Source organism: Tympanuchus pallidicinctus, unplaced genomic scaffold, assembly GCF_026119805.1.
Source record: "Tympanuchus pallidicinctus isolate F22 unplaced genomic scaffold, pur_lepc_1.0 scaffold1, whole genome shotgun sequence".
In the NCBI taxonomy this organism is placed as follows: Eukaryota; Metazoa; Chordata; class Aves; order Galliformes; family Phasianidae; genus Tympanuchus; species Tympanuchus pallidicinctus.
In genome coordinates, this window is record NW_026294618.1 from 101,169,573 (window position 1) to 101,186,264 (window position 16,692).

General features: G+C 43.2%; 1 protein-coding gene across 2 annotated transcripts in view; it reads right to left on the minus strand.

Annotated features, from left to right (window-relative positions):
• Nucleotides 1-2: 2 nt before the first annotated feature.
• The window catches only part of VPS54 (VPS54 subunit of GARP complex), a 44,619-nt gene continuing 27,929 nt past the window's right edge, over nucleotides 3-16,692 (minus strand). For both annotated transcript variants that reach the window (XM_052699086.1, XM_052699077.1), the window contains exons 14-24: nucleotides 14,872-15,001; nucleotides 14,247-14,428; nucleotides 13,340-13,452; nucleotides 12,016-12,079; nucleotides 10,413-10,518; nucleotides 8,020-8,107; nucleotides 6,351-6,472; nucleotides 6,159-6,239; nucleotides 3,326-3,433; nucleotides 2,518-2,612; nucleotides 3-1,249 (exon numbers count right to left, since the gene is read on the minus strand). In XM_052699086.1, the coding sequence (XP_052555046.1) occupies nucleotides 1,144-1,249; nucleotides 2,518-2,612; nucleotides 3,326-3,433; nucleotides 6,159-6,239; nucleotides 6,351-6,472; nucleotides 8,020-8,107; nucleotides 10,413-10,518; nucleotides 12,016-12,079; nucleotides 13,340-13,452; nucleotides 14,247-14,428; nucleotides 14,872-15,001 (1,195 nt within the window). In that variant the 3' untranslated portion in view covers nucleotides 3-1,143. The remainder of the gene's footprint in view (nucleotides 1,250-2,517; nucleotides 2,613-3,325; nucleotides 3,434-6,158; nucleotides 6,240-6,350; nucleotides 6,473-8,019; nucleotides 8,108-10,412; nucleotides 10,519-12,015; nucleotides 12,080-13,339; nucleotides 13,453-14,246; nucleotides 14,429-14,871; nucleotides 15,002-16,692) is intronic.

Sequence of the window (16,692 nt, forward strand, 5' to 3'; positions counted from 1 at the left end):
CGTGATTTTATAGCTTTATTTTGACTGACAATTAACGACATCTGTTATGCTAACAGATAAGCATGCCTGTCTGAAGAAACCATAGGCACACACACACTGTAAGACAATTCCATCGTACATCATCATCACAGGGTTAGGCACTCAGACCGTTCAGGTAAAGAGGTGTGAGGTGAAATACACAGGCACTTTTACTTAGTACTGGCAGCATCCAGTCTTAAAAGGTAGTATAAAAAAAACCTCTTAATTTCAGTTGCACCTTCCTTAAGGGTACAACCTTTTATGAGCAGCCTAAAAACATTAAAATGCTTCCTGCCCCATTTTCTGTGTCCTCCTCTGTCTCTACAGAGCTGTTTTATCTTTAAAAGGGGGGCTCAATAGTGGAAAAACTGACTGTACTTACCCTAGTGTAAGTGGCAGTGCCCAGTCAGCGGTGGGGTAGCCGCAGGAAGCCATCCACACATCAGCCTTTTTACTTCCTTCAGGTTCCAATCAATGCACAAATCCATCCTGCAGTGATGGCTTCAGTGAACAGGCGCATTTTTAGAAAGTCTCCTCTTCAGCCGGCAGTGCAGAGCTCAGCTGTGAGAAATACCCTGAAACAGGACTGCTCCCTAACAACTCTGAATCCTATATGCAAGCAAAAGACATTTATTCATATAAAGTTCTGTAAAAAAATAAATTTTGGAACAGTATACTTTTATAGAGAAAAACATTTTCTACAGAGTTCCAACTGCAAGATTTTTTTTTCTTTTTATGTTGTACCATCATTAAATAAGGTGGGACACCGTGTGAATTCCATTGCACTAGAAGAAATGCAAAGCATCTTTTTAATATAAAGATATACAGAGCATTCTAGACAACTACAGCTGTGTTACAGCTATGTGTTCTTTTGGATTTGGTCCAAAGAAACCTGAGTCTGTTTCCAGAGAGAACGAAAAACATTGCACAGACAGCTGATCACTTGTTTCTTGCTGAAGGACACCAAAAGATCACTCCCTGCAGCTCCCTCTGAGCCTAGTTTCCCCAGCTATCAATAGTGTCCTTTCTTGGACTCTGTTCTTCAGTATTCACCTCACAGTCGTCACGCTTCTTAGAAGAAAGTCGGTCTGTTGTCAGAGCCAAGTGACTGCTCCCAGTGGATTATCACCTCTTCTGCTCCCAAATTTCAGCCATGTTTAGGTCTAAGTTGTTAAGGCCTTTCAGAGCTTGAAGGTTTCCAGTGTAGAAAGCTACATCTGACGTAACCAGTCTGCATTGAAACGCGCACCAAGGTTAGCACCTGAGCTTAGTGAATCTACCACCAATATTTAGAAAGACAACCAGAGGTTATTTATGAATCAGGCAACCGGTTACATCTTTAAATACTTTGCTTGGATTAAGTACATTAAGTACCAGTTCAAAACTCAGTGCTCTGGAGAAGGTTTATCTTACAAGAGCCAAAGTGCACAACTCGCAATTACTGCCTGATGTAAAAGCTGGCTGTTAGGGAAGGCAGATTAAACAGCAAGTTCCAAAAATTCAGCGGGGGGTGACAGAAACACAGGCACAGTAGTTCTAGTTGGAAAGCAGCACCACATAGGAATAAAAGTTGCATTTCATAGCAAAGAATTAACCAAGATTAACAGTGCTGAACTATTACTGTTGTTACAAAAACAAGCATTTTAAAGTAGGATGAGAATCAGAAAAGCACATTAAAAACAACATCAGTGAAGGTTGCTGGAACAACAGCAAGTAAAATTCAGCGTTCGATATTTTCCTTCTCAAATGGCTTTAACTACTTCTTTGGAGTGTATTCTAGAGGAAATAGCTGCTGTGAAAGAAAGAGACCTGGGGCATTCATTTCCAGCTGGAGATGAGGGACCCCTGTGACGGGAGGGTGATTGTGCTGGGAAATACAGCACTGGGCTATCAGAGGACCCTGTTCTCAGAAGGGGGCTCTTTTAGGCTCTTCAGCTGCAGGCATTACACAAGAATGAAGGCAGCAGCATGAAGACATGACAGCACACGATTCAGGACAGACAAAACATGCCAAGAACACTCCCTGGGTGCTCCGATCTCACAGCTGGGCTGCTGTGGCCTCACTGCCATTCAGTAAGCTTGTCGGCCTCTCCTACTAAGCAACTTGGTGTTGTGCAACTACATCACAACTACAGATAAACTAATAGGAATAAGCTCATGCAAAACATGAAAGAGTCAGTTGGACAGAAACAAAAGTATTTCTCATTCCAGCAACATTTCAGAATGTTTACTAACTTCTTTCTCTGACTTCTTCAACCTAACGCAATGCTTTGTTCCATGAGGGGAGGCTGGCTGAATTCAATGCCCGGCTCCCTAACCTCTTAGCAAGCTGACTGCATTCCCATAGGCACAAAAAGCACAAGTCATGTTCTTTAGTGTAAAAAAAATTCCAAATGAATACCAAAACATGGAGTGTGGCTGCATTCTCCTATAAATTCTTGTAAGACAAGGCTTGCCCATTTAAATCACTCAGCATAAAAAAGAAATGTGGATACTTACCCATTCTGAGGTCCTCCATCATTGACTACATTTAGATGGGCCAGCTGCCTTTTCAGATGAAGTTTGTAGCTTGCATTAATTCTTAAAAACAAGATCTAGAAGAAACAAACCAAACCGAATGAGGAGCCATGCCACTGCCTACAGACAATACACTGCAAACATCTCGACTCCCACTAACCTTCAGTCTCGTTCATGCAATTTCATGTGCTTTTCCCATCTGCCAGGCCTTCCTCCTCCTAGTCTAGCTGGCCACTACAATATACCATAGCATACAGGACAGAACACACTCTTTCTTATTTCTTACGTGTCGCACTTAAAGGACAGTTTTATTTATATTTTCTTCCCTGTTGTCTGAAGCATCTAGAAATTGCTAGAAGAAGAGAATTAATCTTTTTCCTGCACTATAACCATTTAGAGTCTCTTTTATTTTTCCCCTCCAAGAGGAAGTGCAAAAAGCAATCTGAAGGGAACATTTAATTTAGTGTGAAAGAGAAACTACAATTCAGCACATTCAGCGACTCTACCAGTCCTTCCTGTCCTTAGATTTACAACTCTGCAGTAGCACTAACTGCAGCAAAACATGAGAAAGGCCATCTGGTACAATCTAGCTGCATAACACATTTGAAACCTCCGAAACCCACCCTATATGAGCAGTGTGTGACAGAAGAATTCCCAACAAGGGCTGTGTGTAGGTTTTGCCAAAACTCAGAATCCCACCCCGTGCAGATAAAGCAGAAGTCTCTCTTGTTACAGAGTGCTCGTGCATTTGCAAGAGAGGTGTCACATGGATTTCAAAAGTAGCACTCACCTGAGTTTGTTCCTCAGGAAGGAGATCATATATAGCTTCATGCATCTTTGCCATTTGCTTGCAGATATTTCTGAAGCATGCTGAAGGAACAGGAGCTTTCACTTCATACTGGAAATAAAAGCAAAACCGGTTATTCCTTTCTGTCCCTGTAGAGCAGTTTATACAGGAGAATTTCCAACAGCCAGTGGAAGCTCTGTGGTGCTGCTGCTGCTATCGTGAATTCCATTTAACTTAGCACAAATGGAAAGGGGCTCCTGGCACGATCTGGTGCTAGTCACTCAAGGATCATCACACAATCCATCAATCCATCTTTTAGCAATTCCTGCTTTATTTTACAAACACACTCAAACCAGCATGAAATCTGAACATTTCCAACTTCATCTCTAATCTTAGAGCACTCCACCAAAGGAATCCACTCCTCTAAGATTATTTACATCCCTACTCTGCAAACGGAAGATTGGAATGTGATTTTTGAAGTAGCTGGAAAAACTATGCCGGCAGCAAAGCCAGCACTTCAGGTGCTGATGGAGAGGCTGTGCTGGCACAGGCCTGGGTTAAACACCCACGGTCACCTTTGCTATCTCCACAGAGCCTTGCACCATTCAGAGGAAGAGCTGACTCACTGGGACTAAGAAACAGGAGGAGATGCTCGCTTGTACGCTACTCTGAATTGTGAAACAGAACAAAGCTTGCGTGAGTGGGAGATGAAAGGGAGGAAACGAAATGGGGAGTTCTGAGAAAGCCTTTAAGGAGAAGCCAAACCAATGACTAACAGGAGAAGCAGCAGAAACAGTGCTTAGTACCCCAGGAGCCCTGCTCTCCACACAGCACGCGGGTGCCTCAGGACATTAGAATTGGGCAACCCATGACTTACAATTCACCAGTACAGTACAAAGCCGAAGGGAACTGGCAAGCTGCAGCAACGGCCCTTGTGGGACTACAGACAAACTGCTCATTGTGACAGGGTAACAGCAGCAGGAGGAAACATGAGCCCAGCGCTGCGAGTAGCTGCCCGTTTTCATCTCCAGCTGAGGTCAACAGCAGGTAACAGCAGCGGGGATCACACAAATGTACCGCTCTTCTTTGCTGACAGTCACACAGCAGCGAGTTGGAAGAGAAGCTAAGAACTCCACCTGGGTTTTTTCCACAAACACGCACCCTTTTAATCAGTTTGAAATGAGGGATTTCTAGAACTGTTACACCATCCTTTCTTGTTTTAACTCCGTGCCAAAGCCAACAGAGATGCCAGGATCCGCGCAGAGCACAAGGCCTCACTGCAGTGGGATGGTGTGAGCAGGGCTCCTGCCCCCTGGGGCTCAGAGAAACAAAAGTAACAAGGACCAGGCCAGCATTAACGACTGGGCTAAACTGTTCCTCTCGTTCAAAGCAGCGTGTCTCCTAGACTGTGCAATCTGGTTTTAAACCACTCTGGACATGGCACTGCCATGAAACTCACTTGCTCACCCTTTTAGATTTGCACATTTGAAAGCAGATGACCATTTTATCCGTAAGTCACCCAAAGAAGATACTGGCATGGATGCATGGTTTGCCTGTTTGCAAATTTCCCAAGTTTTTATGTTCATCACTGCCTTCAGTGCCAAGATTTCATCACTGCAGGAACAAGATGAACCGAATTATGGGAAATGTTAGGAAGGGAGGCAAACCAACACATGGTCTCCTCTTCTGTCCTCTGTGGGAAGCATTCACACGAGCCAGGCACTCTCACCCAAGCCTTTCAGACCTTTAAAATACAGGAATATTCACAGTTCTTATATCCTGCCAGCTCACAAGATGTGAACAGGCTGGAAAGATGGAAGGACAGCAGGAGATGGATACTTAATAATTACCATCAAAAACCAAAATAGTGTTACTGACGTGCTGTGGGCTAACTTGGTTAGTAATGGTAACCAAAGTTCTTCCATTTATCTTTCACTTTCAAGAGGAAGATGACAAAAAGTGATCAAAAAGCCACGTTTCTACATAGAACTGCTATTTTGTACAGGGAACAGAGCACTGTTTGCATACTTAGAAAAGGGCATAAACATCTTTTTACACGCGTAAGCCCAACAGGAGCATAAGACCCATAGGAAACCACTAAGCTTTAAGAGTTTCTCCATAGTTTCTCCACCAAATTAGCAGGCCCAGCAGACCCCACCTAAGGGCATTCTCTTCCACAGCCCCAAGGAGTGCAGTGTTCTCTGCTTCTAAGTGAGCCAGGAACTGGATCCTGCTCAGGACAGATCAGTTCAGCTGACAGACACTCGTGAAACACTAAGAGCATTTAATGGCACAGCTATCAGCTCTGCTGCACAGCAGGACCCTCTAAGTGCAGACTTGCAGTGCCCAGGCTTGCAGCCCTAGCAATGGTTTGATCCTTCTTCACAAAAAAACTCTCCCCCCTCAGTAGATTGTTCTGTTTCCTCAGCTGCAGGAAATGAGGTACCATCAGGAAGAGCGGGGAAGGGGAACCAGCTTTTTTGGGGAGAGGCAGGGGGCAGCAGCCTGGCCGCAGACAAGCCATTGGTGGGTAGCACTGCCCAGAGAAGCAGGGCACTTCAGTTCCTGCATGGCAAAGGCAGAGCATCTGCACCAGCCTGATCACATCTGGTACAGAAGTAAAGGAACCATCTGGGGGAAGGGAGGAGGAAGCTGAACGACACCCATGTGACAAGTGCTGAGACAGAAATGCACGATGCAACACAGCTTTGTGCATATAGAAGAATTCTAACAGCAACTGATGAAGAAAGTTTAAGATTCATTTGCAACAACCAGGCGCTACAGTGAGGCCTCCAACAGCAATTTAGAGTGTCTAATTATTTCTGTAAGTCATTACCTTGGATAACAGTTTGTCAAATAAGCTATCCATGATGGCAACGAGCTTTGCTGAGATTTCAGCTATGTGGTCGTGATAATCCTGTAATGAGAGAAAGTAGGTTTTATTTATTATCTAATGACATTCATATTTTTCAGAGCACAACTAAGAAGCAGAACTTCCTGCTTAATTGGGAAATGTCAAAAGAGTTACCTTTGTAATGTGGTCAAAGTGCCTGAGCATGCTAAACTGCTTTGGCTGCAGCCGAGCTTCAAAATGAGCCCTGATAATAGGAATGTAGTGTACGATTAGCTGTAGGCAACGTGAAGAAAGGGCTGTAAATCCAGAATTGAGAGAGGAAAAGCAATTAGTACACAAGAAGAGTCTTTCTGTATGGATTGCATCTCCTTTAACATGAATAAGATAGACCTAAACACAATTTAGTGTGCTTTAAAACAATACAAGGAAGGGGGTAAGCATTTATTTCCATTGGAGGAGCCCACCCAGTGAAGAGGCCACACAAGCACCTGCCTATTCACACCCAGCTGCGGTAACATACAGAATAAGGGACCAGTTTTACAAGAGGCCTTCAGTGCCTACTTGGTATTTGGAGCCCTGAGCACACACACACACACCAGAGAGATCTCAGAAGACCTGACTCAGCAGCCACCTAACCTCAGCAGCCACATTCCCAAGGCACCGATGTTTCACCCCCATATGATGTACACAAACACTGCCCTGCCAGCACCGAGCTGCCTGCAACCAGCTCCTGCCTGAATGCCCTCAGGGTTCCCAGCACCGAGCTACTCCTGAGCACACAGGGTCAGAGCCAGCAGCAGGACATGGTGGTGCCAGTGTGGTCACTGTGCTGGCCAAGCCTGGAGCCAAAAGCTGGACCCAGCTTCTCTCTGCTCATTGTGCCTGTTCCAACAACTATGGCCAGCGACCCCCCAGGGGAGCCTCTGGATCCACCCTCCTCAAGCTGACCTCTTAGCTGGTAATCATTGCACCCCAAAATACAGGAACAGGCTCTTGCCTCAACCCATTGCTAAAGGCTCTTCATTTCAGGAAACAGTTTAAAACTTGGAGGGGGGGTTCCTTGAGTACAACCAGGCTTTCCTGCAGCATGAAGCTGTGCATTTAGCTCTCCCTTGCTTCTGCAGCAGCTGGAGCAGCCCAGGCAGGTAACTTTGGGCTGTCAATTCAGCTGAATAACTGCACAATCTAAAGCTCAAATCTGAGTTTGGATCCAGCACACAAAGCCCTAAATTACCTGGCTGCATGGAGACACTCAACCACATAAAGACTTACTATTTGGTTCACAGCCACCCACAGACATCATGTTGTGTTTTACCTACGTGTGGTTACAAGCCACAGGAGCCACAGGAGCTGTCTGTGGACAGACTGTTCCAAAGCAGCACCACAGGGCAGACAGGATGGCACAGCTCAGCAAAACACAGGGGGAGGCTGGTGTCTGGCTGAGCCCTCTGCCTACACCGCCCATCTGCAGACCCAAGCTCTGCACAGCACACACACATGCCAAAGTCACCAATGGAAGAGTAACTTCCCACAGTTTCCCACAGTCAGAACATTTTCATGGCAAACCTGCCAGCCTGTTGGTTTCTCTCACCTAACACAGTGGAGCTTTATAGTCAAAGCATTCTGGTAGACTGGATGGATTTTCATGCACCTCTTGCAAAGGCAGTTAGCTTTTGTACATGTTTTACCCTCAAATATGCAAGGTTTTATCACCTTGCGTTCCACACCAAGTACCACAACACAAACGTAGCTCATCCTTAACTTCAACAAAAAAAATCCACTGAACACTTCTTAAAATAGGCAGGAGTATAACAACTGATGCCTTAAATACGGAAACACATACCTAAATTTTTTGTAGTGATTGTTTTCAATCCAACAACTTGTAATGCACCGGCTCCAAGCACCAGCTGGCAGCTTCGAGAGTTGAAATACTATGAGACATAAAAAAGAAAAGACAACAAAAAGATATGCTGGCTGTGTATGCAGATGTATGCTCCCTTCATCAAAAGGAGAAATACTGTTACTAAAAATATATTGTTACATTAAAAAAAAATATCTTAAGAGCTACAGTAGAAAGGACAAAGTAAAAATGTAATACATCAGAATGAGTTTCTGGCTCCACACCTTTCACACTGCTTACCATACAGAAAAACTTGAAAGCATCAATCACTGCTGCTGAGGTGGGTGAATTTGCATTACTTACACCACAGAACTTGGAAATCTAAGAAATGCCACACAGAAAATGTTCAGTCATGTCAAAAAGCGGGGGTAGAGCAACTTCAGGTATATTAGAAGACTTGTTACTTGATCTTCCTAATGTAGCTCCAAGAGAGAAATGTTGTTAAATGGACACAGGCCAACAGGCTCTCTGGGACAGTAAGAGAGCTCCTCTTAGCATATTCTGTCTTAGGAATTCTGTTTCTTGGCCCAGCTCAAGACCCAAGCCACCCCAGACCAGGTTGCATGATGCAGTAGAGATGGAAAAACCATTCCTGTTGTCCCTGATCCCTGCTCCAGAGGGACAGCAGGAATTCCAGGGCTCACATTTGAACACAGCTACTCTGGCATGGGACTGGAAGTCAGGAGGCTAAACCCACCAAGAGCTGACCCTTTTTCCTGTACCTGATGATAGATTCACAAGTACTTGTGGCAAGGCCGCCCTCCTGCAGCTTCTCTGTGCAATACAGTGCATTTCCTTCACAGAGGAAGGAAATTTTTATTTAAGTTCCTATTTTTTTTTTTTGGGGGGGGGGTTGGGGGTGGGAGTTATCACAACTCTGCTTCACAGCTCCTTATTCACAATAACACGAGAACAAAACCCAAAATGTCAACCTTCCCTGTGTAAAAATAAGAAAGAATTTTTCTGTCTACTGCCTGAAGTTAGTGACAGAACTCAGGACTACAGAGGATGTAGTGTGAATGGAGCAGGGCCAGAAGAGCAACCCAGACCTAGTGCTAACAACAGAACCAGAGCCACACGTGGTTCCTGATCTGACAGTGGCATCACCTACTCTGCTCGCTGGTAGTGGTCAGGATGTGAAGCTGTTTGACATTCATTTCCTCTTTTCATCTTGAAAAGCAGGACCTTTTCTTGTGCCTCCTGGTGGACTTTGGAAGTATATCCACTGAGCTAAAGACAGACATCCTACACAGCCTCAGCCCTCTGAGGTATTTAGCTTAGGTTAGAGCAACACCTCCTCCTTGTGACTGTTCGGAGGAAAGTATTTCTCCATTCTGGCACTGTGGCTGCAAACCTTCTCGTCTGTGCCAGCTTAACTCCAGTGATGATGGCTGTGTTTCTGTTCACTCACAGTGTCACTTCACTCTGGTTACAGCCACAGCCAAGTTTAATCATCCAGCAACCACTTCACAGTTTGCAATCACTGAGTACTCTTGCTACCTTCAAAGCCTGCTAGCTTTGACAGTTGTCAAATAAACAGTAGTGACCTGCAAGGACACCTTTGAGTGGCCCTTATTTTGTCCAAAGCATAAAGAAATGTGCTTTTGTTTTTGCTAGCTGTCTTTGTCACCTCTCTGATGGTCATCTCATTGTCACAGAGTTAGGAATTACAACTAAACTGCAGTGATGTTTGGGTACCAAGCAACAAAACATGAATCGTTTATCTTGAGCAATAACAAGAAATGGAAGGGAGAAAGAAGTAACACAGATGCAAATGTGCTTAAGCCTGAGGCAGTTGCTGCTGTTCTGCCTGCCTGCACAAAGGTGCTGCAAGTCCTGTGAGAAGCAGCAGATTTAGTAAAAAGAGGAACATTCCCAGTCCCAGACTGACTGGATTCCACTTGAATGGCATTTAAGAGGGAAGGTTTGTGGATGAACACAAATGATGACTACAGGAAGCATTTCTGTGTCTGCTTATTCAGATAAAGACCACCAACAGAAGGATACTATTTAAAGGCCCATCTCCCCAGGTATATTTACATCTCTTTCAGCCCGTTTTATGTAAAATATACTTGCAGCCATTGCAAACACTAGAAGATGGGATCTCAGACCATCCCTGGTGAACGAGAAGAACAACAGCCTTCTGGACACAGCAGATTGCACAGTCAATAGCTTACCTTAAAGGCCTACCTCATGGCACAGTAACAAATGCAATCGTTTCTAGATCATTTCCATCCTTTTCACCAAGTTGTAAAAGCACGTGAAACGTTAGAATAAGACATGTTCACTGCCCTGAATACTCTTATCTGGCACAGACAGCACATTTGGACTCATACCTTCAGTAAATCAGACAGGCGGGTGAGCATGTCGGTGGTGATGGAAGGAATGTTATCCACGCACTGGCAGTACTCCAGGATTATTCTTATTAACAGCAATACTGTCCTACAAGAGAGGAAACAGCCAAATACGTTATCTCTGTGCACAGATGAAGTCAAAAAACAACAAACAGGCCAGTCAGACTGACAGAAAGCCACCTAATGCTGGAAATGATAGTGTTGAATGTGCCCCGTAACTGATCTGAGGTACAGATGGAACAAAAAAAGATATATAAAGAATACCTGTTTCAGGGGGAACTGTGTAGAAAAAGTACTTAACACACAGGTAAGAAAGCTTCTGGTGTTCATTAGGCATAACTTTTTCATCTCCAGAAATAATTACTGTGGAACTAGAAGTCTCCATGCAGATGTCATCTGGGGAAAATCTAAAGCTCCTCTCTTATAATATTGTTTAACTGGCCAACTTTGAGCAAGCACAAAAAAAGCATAGCCTATAGAAAACAATAACCACTGAAAAGGATGCAGTGGGTACTGAGGAGCCAAAAAGAGATCAATCGCTGCAAATAAACATCTGGAGAATCCTGGGGGAACATCTAGGCTTTTTCTGGTGAATGCATTTGATTAAATACAATGAAATTGTACGTAACAGTGTGCAGAACAGCATGTTGCACCAATGGGAATTAGCTCACAGAGCTAAAAATAAAGCTTCAAATTAGCAGAGATTAACTATCAAATACACAGCCTAGTGAGCAACTTCATCCTTTGAAGCACGTTCAAACACTCCTTCCTACTTGACCCGAAATTCTCTTTCGCCAGCAGGCTGGCACTGAAGTTCTGAGCCACCAGCTTCTGTTTCTCATTGAACAATGGCACATCATCACAAAGCAACTCACGAAACGAGAGCTGGTCCAAGACTTTATGTAGATCAGTACTTTTCCATTGAAGTTTGGGGTAAATTATGTCAGGACTCTGGAAAGTGAGATCTTCCAGGTTTTACTCCCTTCTGAAAAAACCAAACGCTCCCAGGCATATTTAACACTTAAGCCTCTCTGTCTTTGGAAACACAGAATGCTTCTGAATGAAAGAAATATGGGAGTGCCACATATTTTAAAATATCACTGATATAGCCAGCTAGCTGCAAGAAAGTACTTTCAAACCAAAGCAATCAGGCTACAAAGAAATATGGATTGCACCTTCTGAGAAAGCCTTATCTTCTATTTTTTATTCTGAGTAAAATAAGGAATCAATCTGTACAGGACTTGTGTATTTTGCTAGAGACAACCTATATTGTGAGAAATAAAAACATCATGCTATAACAGTAAATCTATATTTTCATGAACAAGTATTTTCATGAGAAAATTGCAAAAAAATCAAATAAAACCGTAAATTTCAGTCCAGTCTTTCAGAGAAAAAACGGTGTTTTAATAATACAGAAGAGCTTGTGATGCTTTAAAACTGTTCAGGAACTAAAAGGAAACTAATCTGTGTAAGGAAAGGTTTTCTTTCTATTTAAATAAGGTTGCTAGAGCTATTAGTATTCATCACAGTTCTACCCCAAAACACTTGCCAACTAATCCACTGGTAAGGGAAAAGTGCCTCTTACCCAACCGTTGCATATTTTTGTCCTTCAACAATAAGGAATTCAGTTGGCTTCCTTTCTTCAGCACCTAAAGATTTTAGCAATAAAGGAAAAGGATGAGTTGACCTAAGAACTAGTACAAAAAAATGCTAGTTTCTAGAAATCAGGCATTCCCTTGCTCAAGTTTGAAACCAGGGAATCAATCTTTGGAATACTGATCCATGTTAAAAACTGTGTCACTCATTACAATTAATAAGCAACCTCACTGGTCATATCTATTGGAATACAGATGGGATTTTACATCAGAAATCCTCCAAAGTCATTACAGATTTAGAAACTTCAAATACAACATGTTAGAAACACATGAAAAAAAAGCAGAAAAAGCTACGAGGTTTTCTACTGTAGATTCTCCAGTGATTTGCTATGTATATTAATATTTTAGCTTCAAACCACTTTTTCCCTCAGGCTTCACAGCAGAAGCTCTTACTGATGCAGCGTTTCATGCTAAATTTGATGCTCTCAGTTTCCTATCTTCTTGAAGAAAGCTGCAAGAACTTCTTTAGGAGGAATGGCTGCCAAGCACTGGAGTAATGTTCCATGATTTGTGTATTGCCTAGTGCCTTCCATCCCTTCTGCACTCCTTCTGAGGGGCAGACAGGGCTTCTGCCCCATGCCATCACTGTATTCTCACTCTGCCATCTTCCTTCCCCTCTGGGTATGCTTTCTCCCCTTTCCAACTGTTCACAGACATTTATCGCTGCAATAGCAGATGAGAATCCCCACCAGGTAGGAATACATTATGCATTCCCACACTGCACTGGGGAAACAAAGCACGAGGAGAAAAAAGTGATTTGTCTGAGGTCAAACAAGGTTTCTGTGACAAGGTAAATAATTGAACGTACATAAGTTTCCACTTCCACGAGCAGCCATCCAGAAGGCTGTCTTTCACTTGAACAACTGGCAGAGGAAGCAGTGGAAAGGTGCAAAGCACTTCGTAACACAAAGGGAGCTGAACACATGCACATGCTCCTTGTTCTCTCGCAGCACTTCAGTGAAAGAGTCAATTTATGCACGGACTGCAAGCCTTTACACTGGGAATACTACTGGGAACATAGCTCCCTTCCTGTGCTAACACTTAAGTGGGTATTCAAATGGAAAAATAAACTTTTAAAGTCAGCCCAAGTTTCGACACCGCTAACACACAAAAAAGTGTCAGTTTCCTTCCTTCTGATGTCCCCCCAGTTGTGATACAGAAACAAGCACAGAGCAGAATACGTCCATCAACATTCAGCAGCACCATCTGCAGCTCACAAGTTTAGATTCTGCTAATGGTAGAACTGCAAAATACCTGTTGGTTTTTTTTCAGGGAGAGAAATTCTGCCATCTGACACAGAATCAACAAGATCCTGAAACTCGGCAGGAACTTCAGCTTGCTTCCAGCGCTCGTTGTCCAAGAGCAGGCTTAAAAAAAAAAGACAAAAAGAAAGGACAAAGACAAAAGAAAGGAGGATGAGAATACAAAATACCTTGACTGGACACCTCCCTTGCCTGTAGTGCTGCTCAATCAAACCTACAGTAATATAAAAAGAGCCAGTGGCCCAAAATGTTACATCATCAATCCTTATTAGAAAGAGGTGCCCAATGCTTAGTAGTAGCAAACCAGAAAACCACCCTTTTGGCCTAGAGATCTTACAGCCTGTTCATTCAAACTATCACAGAGTGCAGACGATCCCAGCAAGGAATAGAAGTCCTTATAAGATCAATGCCACTGAAACAATGTCAAAACAACATGGAAATACTGGAACTTTGGATGCTTTTGATGAATGAGAACAAAAGGACTTTGTATGTGTTACTGGGAAGACTGTTTCCCAGTATGGGTTGGATTTTTGTGGTGTGGGGGTTGTTTTTTTTCTTTGTTTTTTCTTGGAGGTTCTTCCCTTCCCAACTAACTCCTGAGATAGAGACCCCATCTTCCAACATCACTTTCGAGTTCTTCCTGTAGCTATAAGCTGTTCTTATTTACTTCACCATTGAACAATCCGGTTTAAAGAAACTGTACTGAACATTGTAAAAGCCTAAAACAATTGAAAAGAATTGTGTTTCAAAATGGCTGTTCAGCCTGCCCCTCCTAAGTACAAAGTTCTGAGTGATCCAGGCAATGAAAATTTGTGTTTTCATATGAAAGATTTGTGTTTTCCTGGTGTAGAATTGAAATTATGCATGTAAGAACATGAAGGTCTTCTACACAGAGATACCTTAGCTTTGTCTTCCTCTCCTCATGGAACCTATTCACAAATTTATTGGCTTGACTTTGAAGTGCTCCTCGCAAGGACATACTTTTTCTGCCACAGATCTGCTCAGTATCTAAGATAAAGCCTTCCATCAAGCGAGAAAGAGCGACAAACTCATTGGAATTCAGCTTCTCTAGGAAGCCACCCTGTATGCAAAGAAACCCACTGTAAGGAGACATAAAACCACAAAAATTCAGAGAAGACAAGAATCAACTAGTCAGCACATCTGAGGGCTAGCAGTATTTTAAAGGCACGTTCTTTTATCCTACATGGGACAGAGTAGGAGACTGCAGTATAAACAGCTGTCTTGTCATAGATTATGCATTCTCTTCATGGAACTTCAAAGGCAACAAGTCAGAATATTAAAAAGAAAAAGAAAAGTACCGAAACTCACGTTACTTTACAACAATGTGATACATTAAAGCTTGGGCTCTGGGCAGTAATTAACATTACGTGACTGACCGTGGAAACAATTACTTAATACCAATTGAGAAAGCGATCTCAGGAGTCTTACTTATTAAGCCAGTAACTTGTAGTAACATCTCACAGAGGATGAGACTCCACCAGCAGCCTGATCCAAGCTCCTTACCTTTGCTCTTGCCATGAGGAACTTAACTGAACGATCATGGCAGATATCAGAAGCATTATACAACAACTCTTGAATGTTATTTGCCAGCCTGCCCAGTTCCAGTTCAGTCAACTTCATGTCATCGCTGATCCTACAAATGACAGAACCATTTGCTTGAGCATCAATTCATAGAAAACGGTGTTTCTGCTCACAATTCCAAGGAAGAAAGAGCTTTGCAGCAGCTGTCAGACGTAGTCAGTTAATCACCAAAGCCACTCTGTACAGATGGGACCATCTAAACTGCTGTCAATGCCACGTCAGTCCCTGTGGCAAGCAAATATGAAACTGTCCTTATATTTCAATGTCCTAATTACTGTTACTTAAAGAAGAAATCACACAACCATTGCTAATACAATAAATACCGATGTCTATTGACATAAACATCACCTAGCTCCCATTTGAGCATCACAAACGTATAATGGATAAACACAGTATTTTAGTACCAAAGCAGGTGTAAGATCTACCATAAATGCTCTGTGCTCTCATGACTGTAGTTTATCAGCCATCATTCTGCTACAGTCTTACCCTTCAGTCTCCTAAGCCTTTCCTTTTAAAAATAACTCTGTGGCTTGTCCTGTGAAACAAGCACATAAGCACAGCTCTGCCCTTCACCTAACCAGCTACGATAACAATCTTCTGGTCTCGCCTGGCTGCTAGCACTGACAGCATGAGATGAGGGAGAAAACCTGGGACACAACAGCACATCAACTGGGCTAGCAGTACCCTGATTGTATAATGAATTACCCTTCTCCAAACGTGGAGCAGAGGTACAAAGGAAAACAAAGAAGGGGTGAAGCAAGTCCATTTCTGAACAAAATTTCACAATCAGCCTTTGGAATGCTTTTGTTGCTTGAGAACTCCATCTGTGTGGTTTATTTTTAGCTAACCTCTCCAGACTGGCTGGGATCCTGCTCCCTCCTCCTTCCTCTCTCCTCACTCTAACCCCATGAACTCATCTCCACATTGCGTTTTCCTCCCAACATAGGATGAGTGTTGGGACATGCAACAGCCTGAATCCACTTCAGTTGCAACAGATTTAATTCAAATTCCTTGTGATTTGGAGGAGGAAGGTCCCCAACAAAAGTGAACACAGGGATAGACGCTTGAGTACCAACCAGCAGGAGCGAGCAGGCAGCTTGCTGCCTCACCCTGCTGAATGACAGAAGAGGTGGTATTTCAACTCTGCTTCATAAAACTATATCTAGACATGCTGGGTTTTGAAGTGGCTCACAGCTGAATCCCACACATTCTTTCAAAAAGGTAGCTGATGACAGCCATAAATAAGAAATGCCCAGAACTTTGTCGAGAATATTACAGCTGTGCAGTCAAGCACACCACGGGGCAGCACTGCCTATGTTACCGAAGCCTTGAGGAGTACAAGTTGACCACGAGCAGCTGATTTTCTCTAGAATTCATCAAGATGTATGCCATGAAATCATCTTTAAAAGAGAATAGAAAAAGTAGCCACAGTAAACGTGTGCAGGGAACTGAGATGCCTCAGTCAACTGAGGCCAAGACAAGCAATTAGTCTTCTTTCATTAGGGTAGACTTCCATCTCCCCTGCTCTCTAGAAGCAGGCTCCTTAGCAGAGCTGACAGGAGAAGGGTGTATATATACATGTATATATATATACACCATATGTAGAGAGGTAAAAACAAAGCTAACCAAACAAATTTGAGTTGTTACTGTGGCAGTCTGTAGGGATGACGGTGGTGGAGAGCCACTTCATTTACCTAGAAAAGCACACTCTTCCAACCTAACTTTTGTACACACAACCCCCAG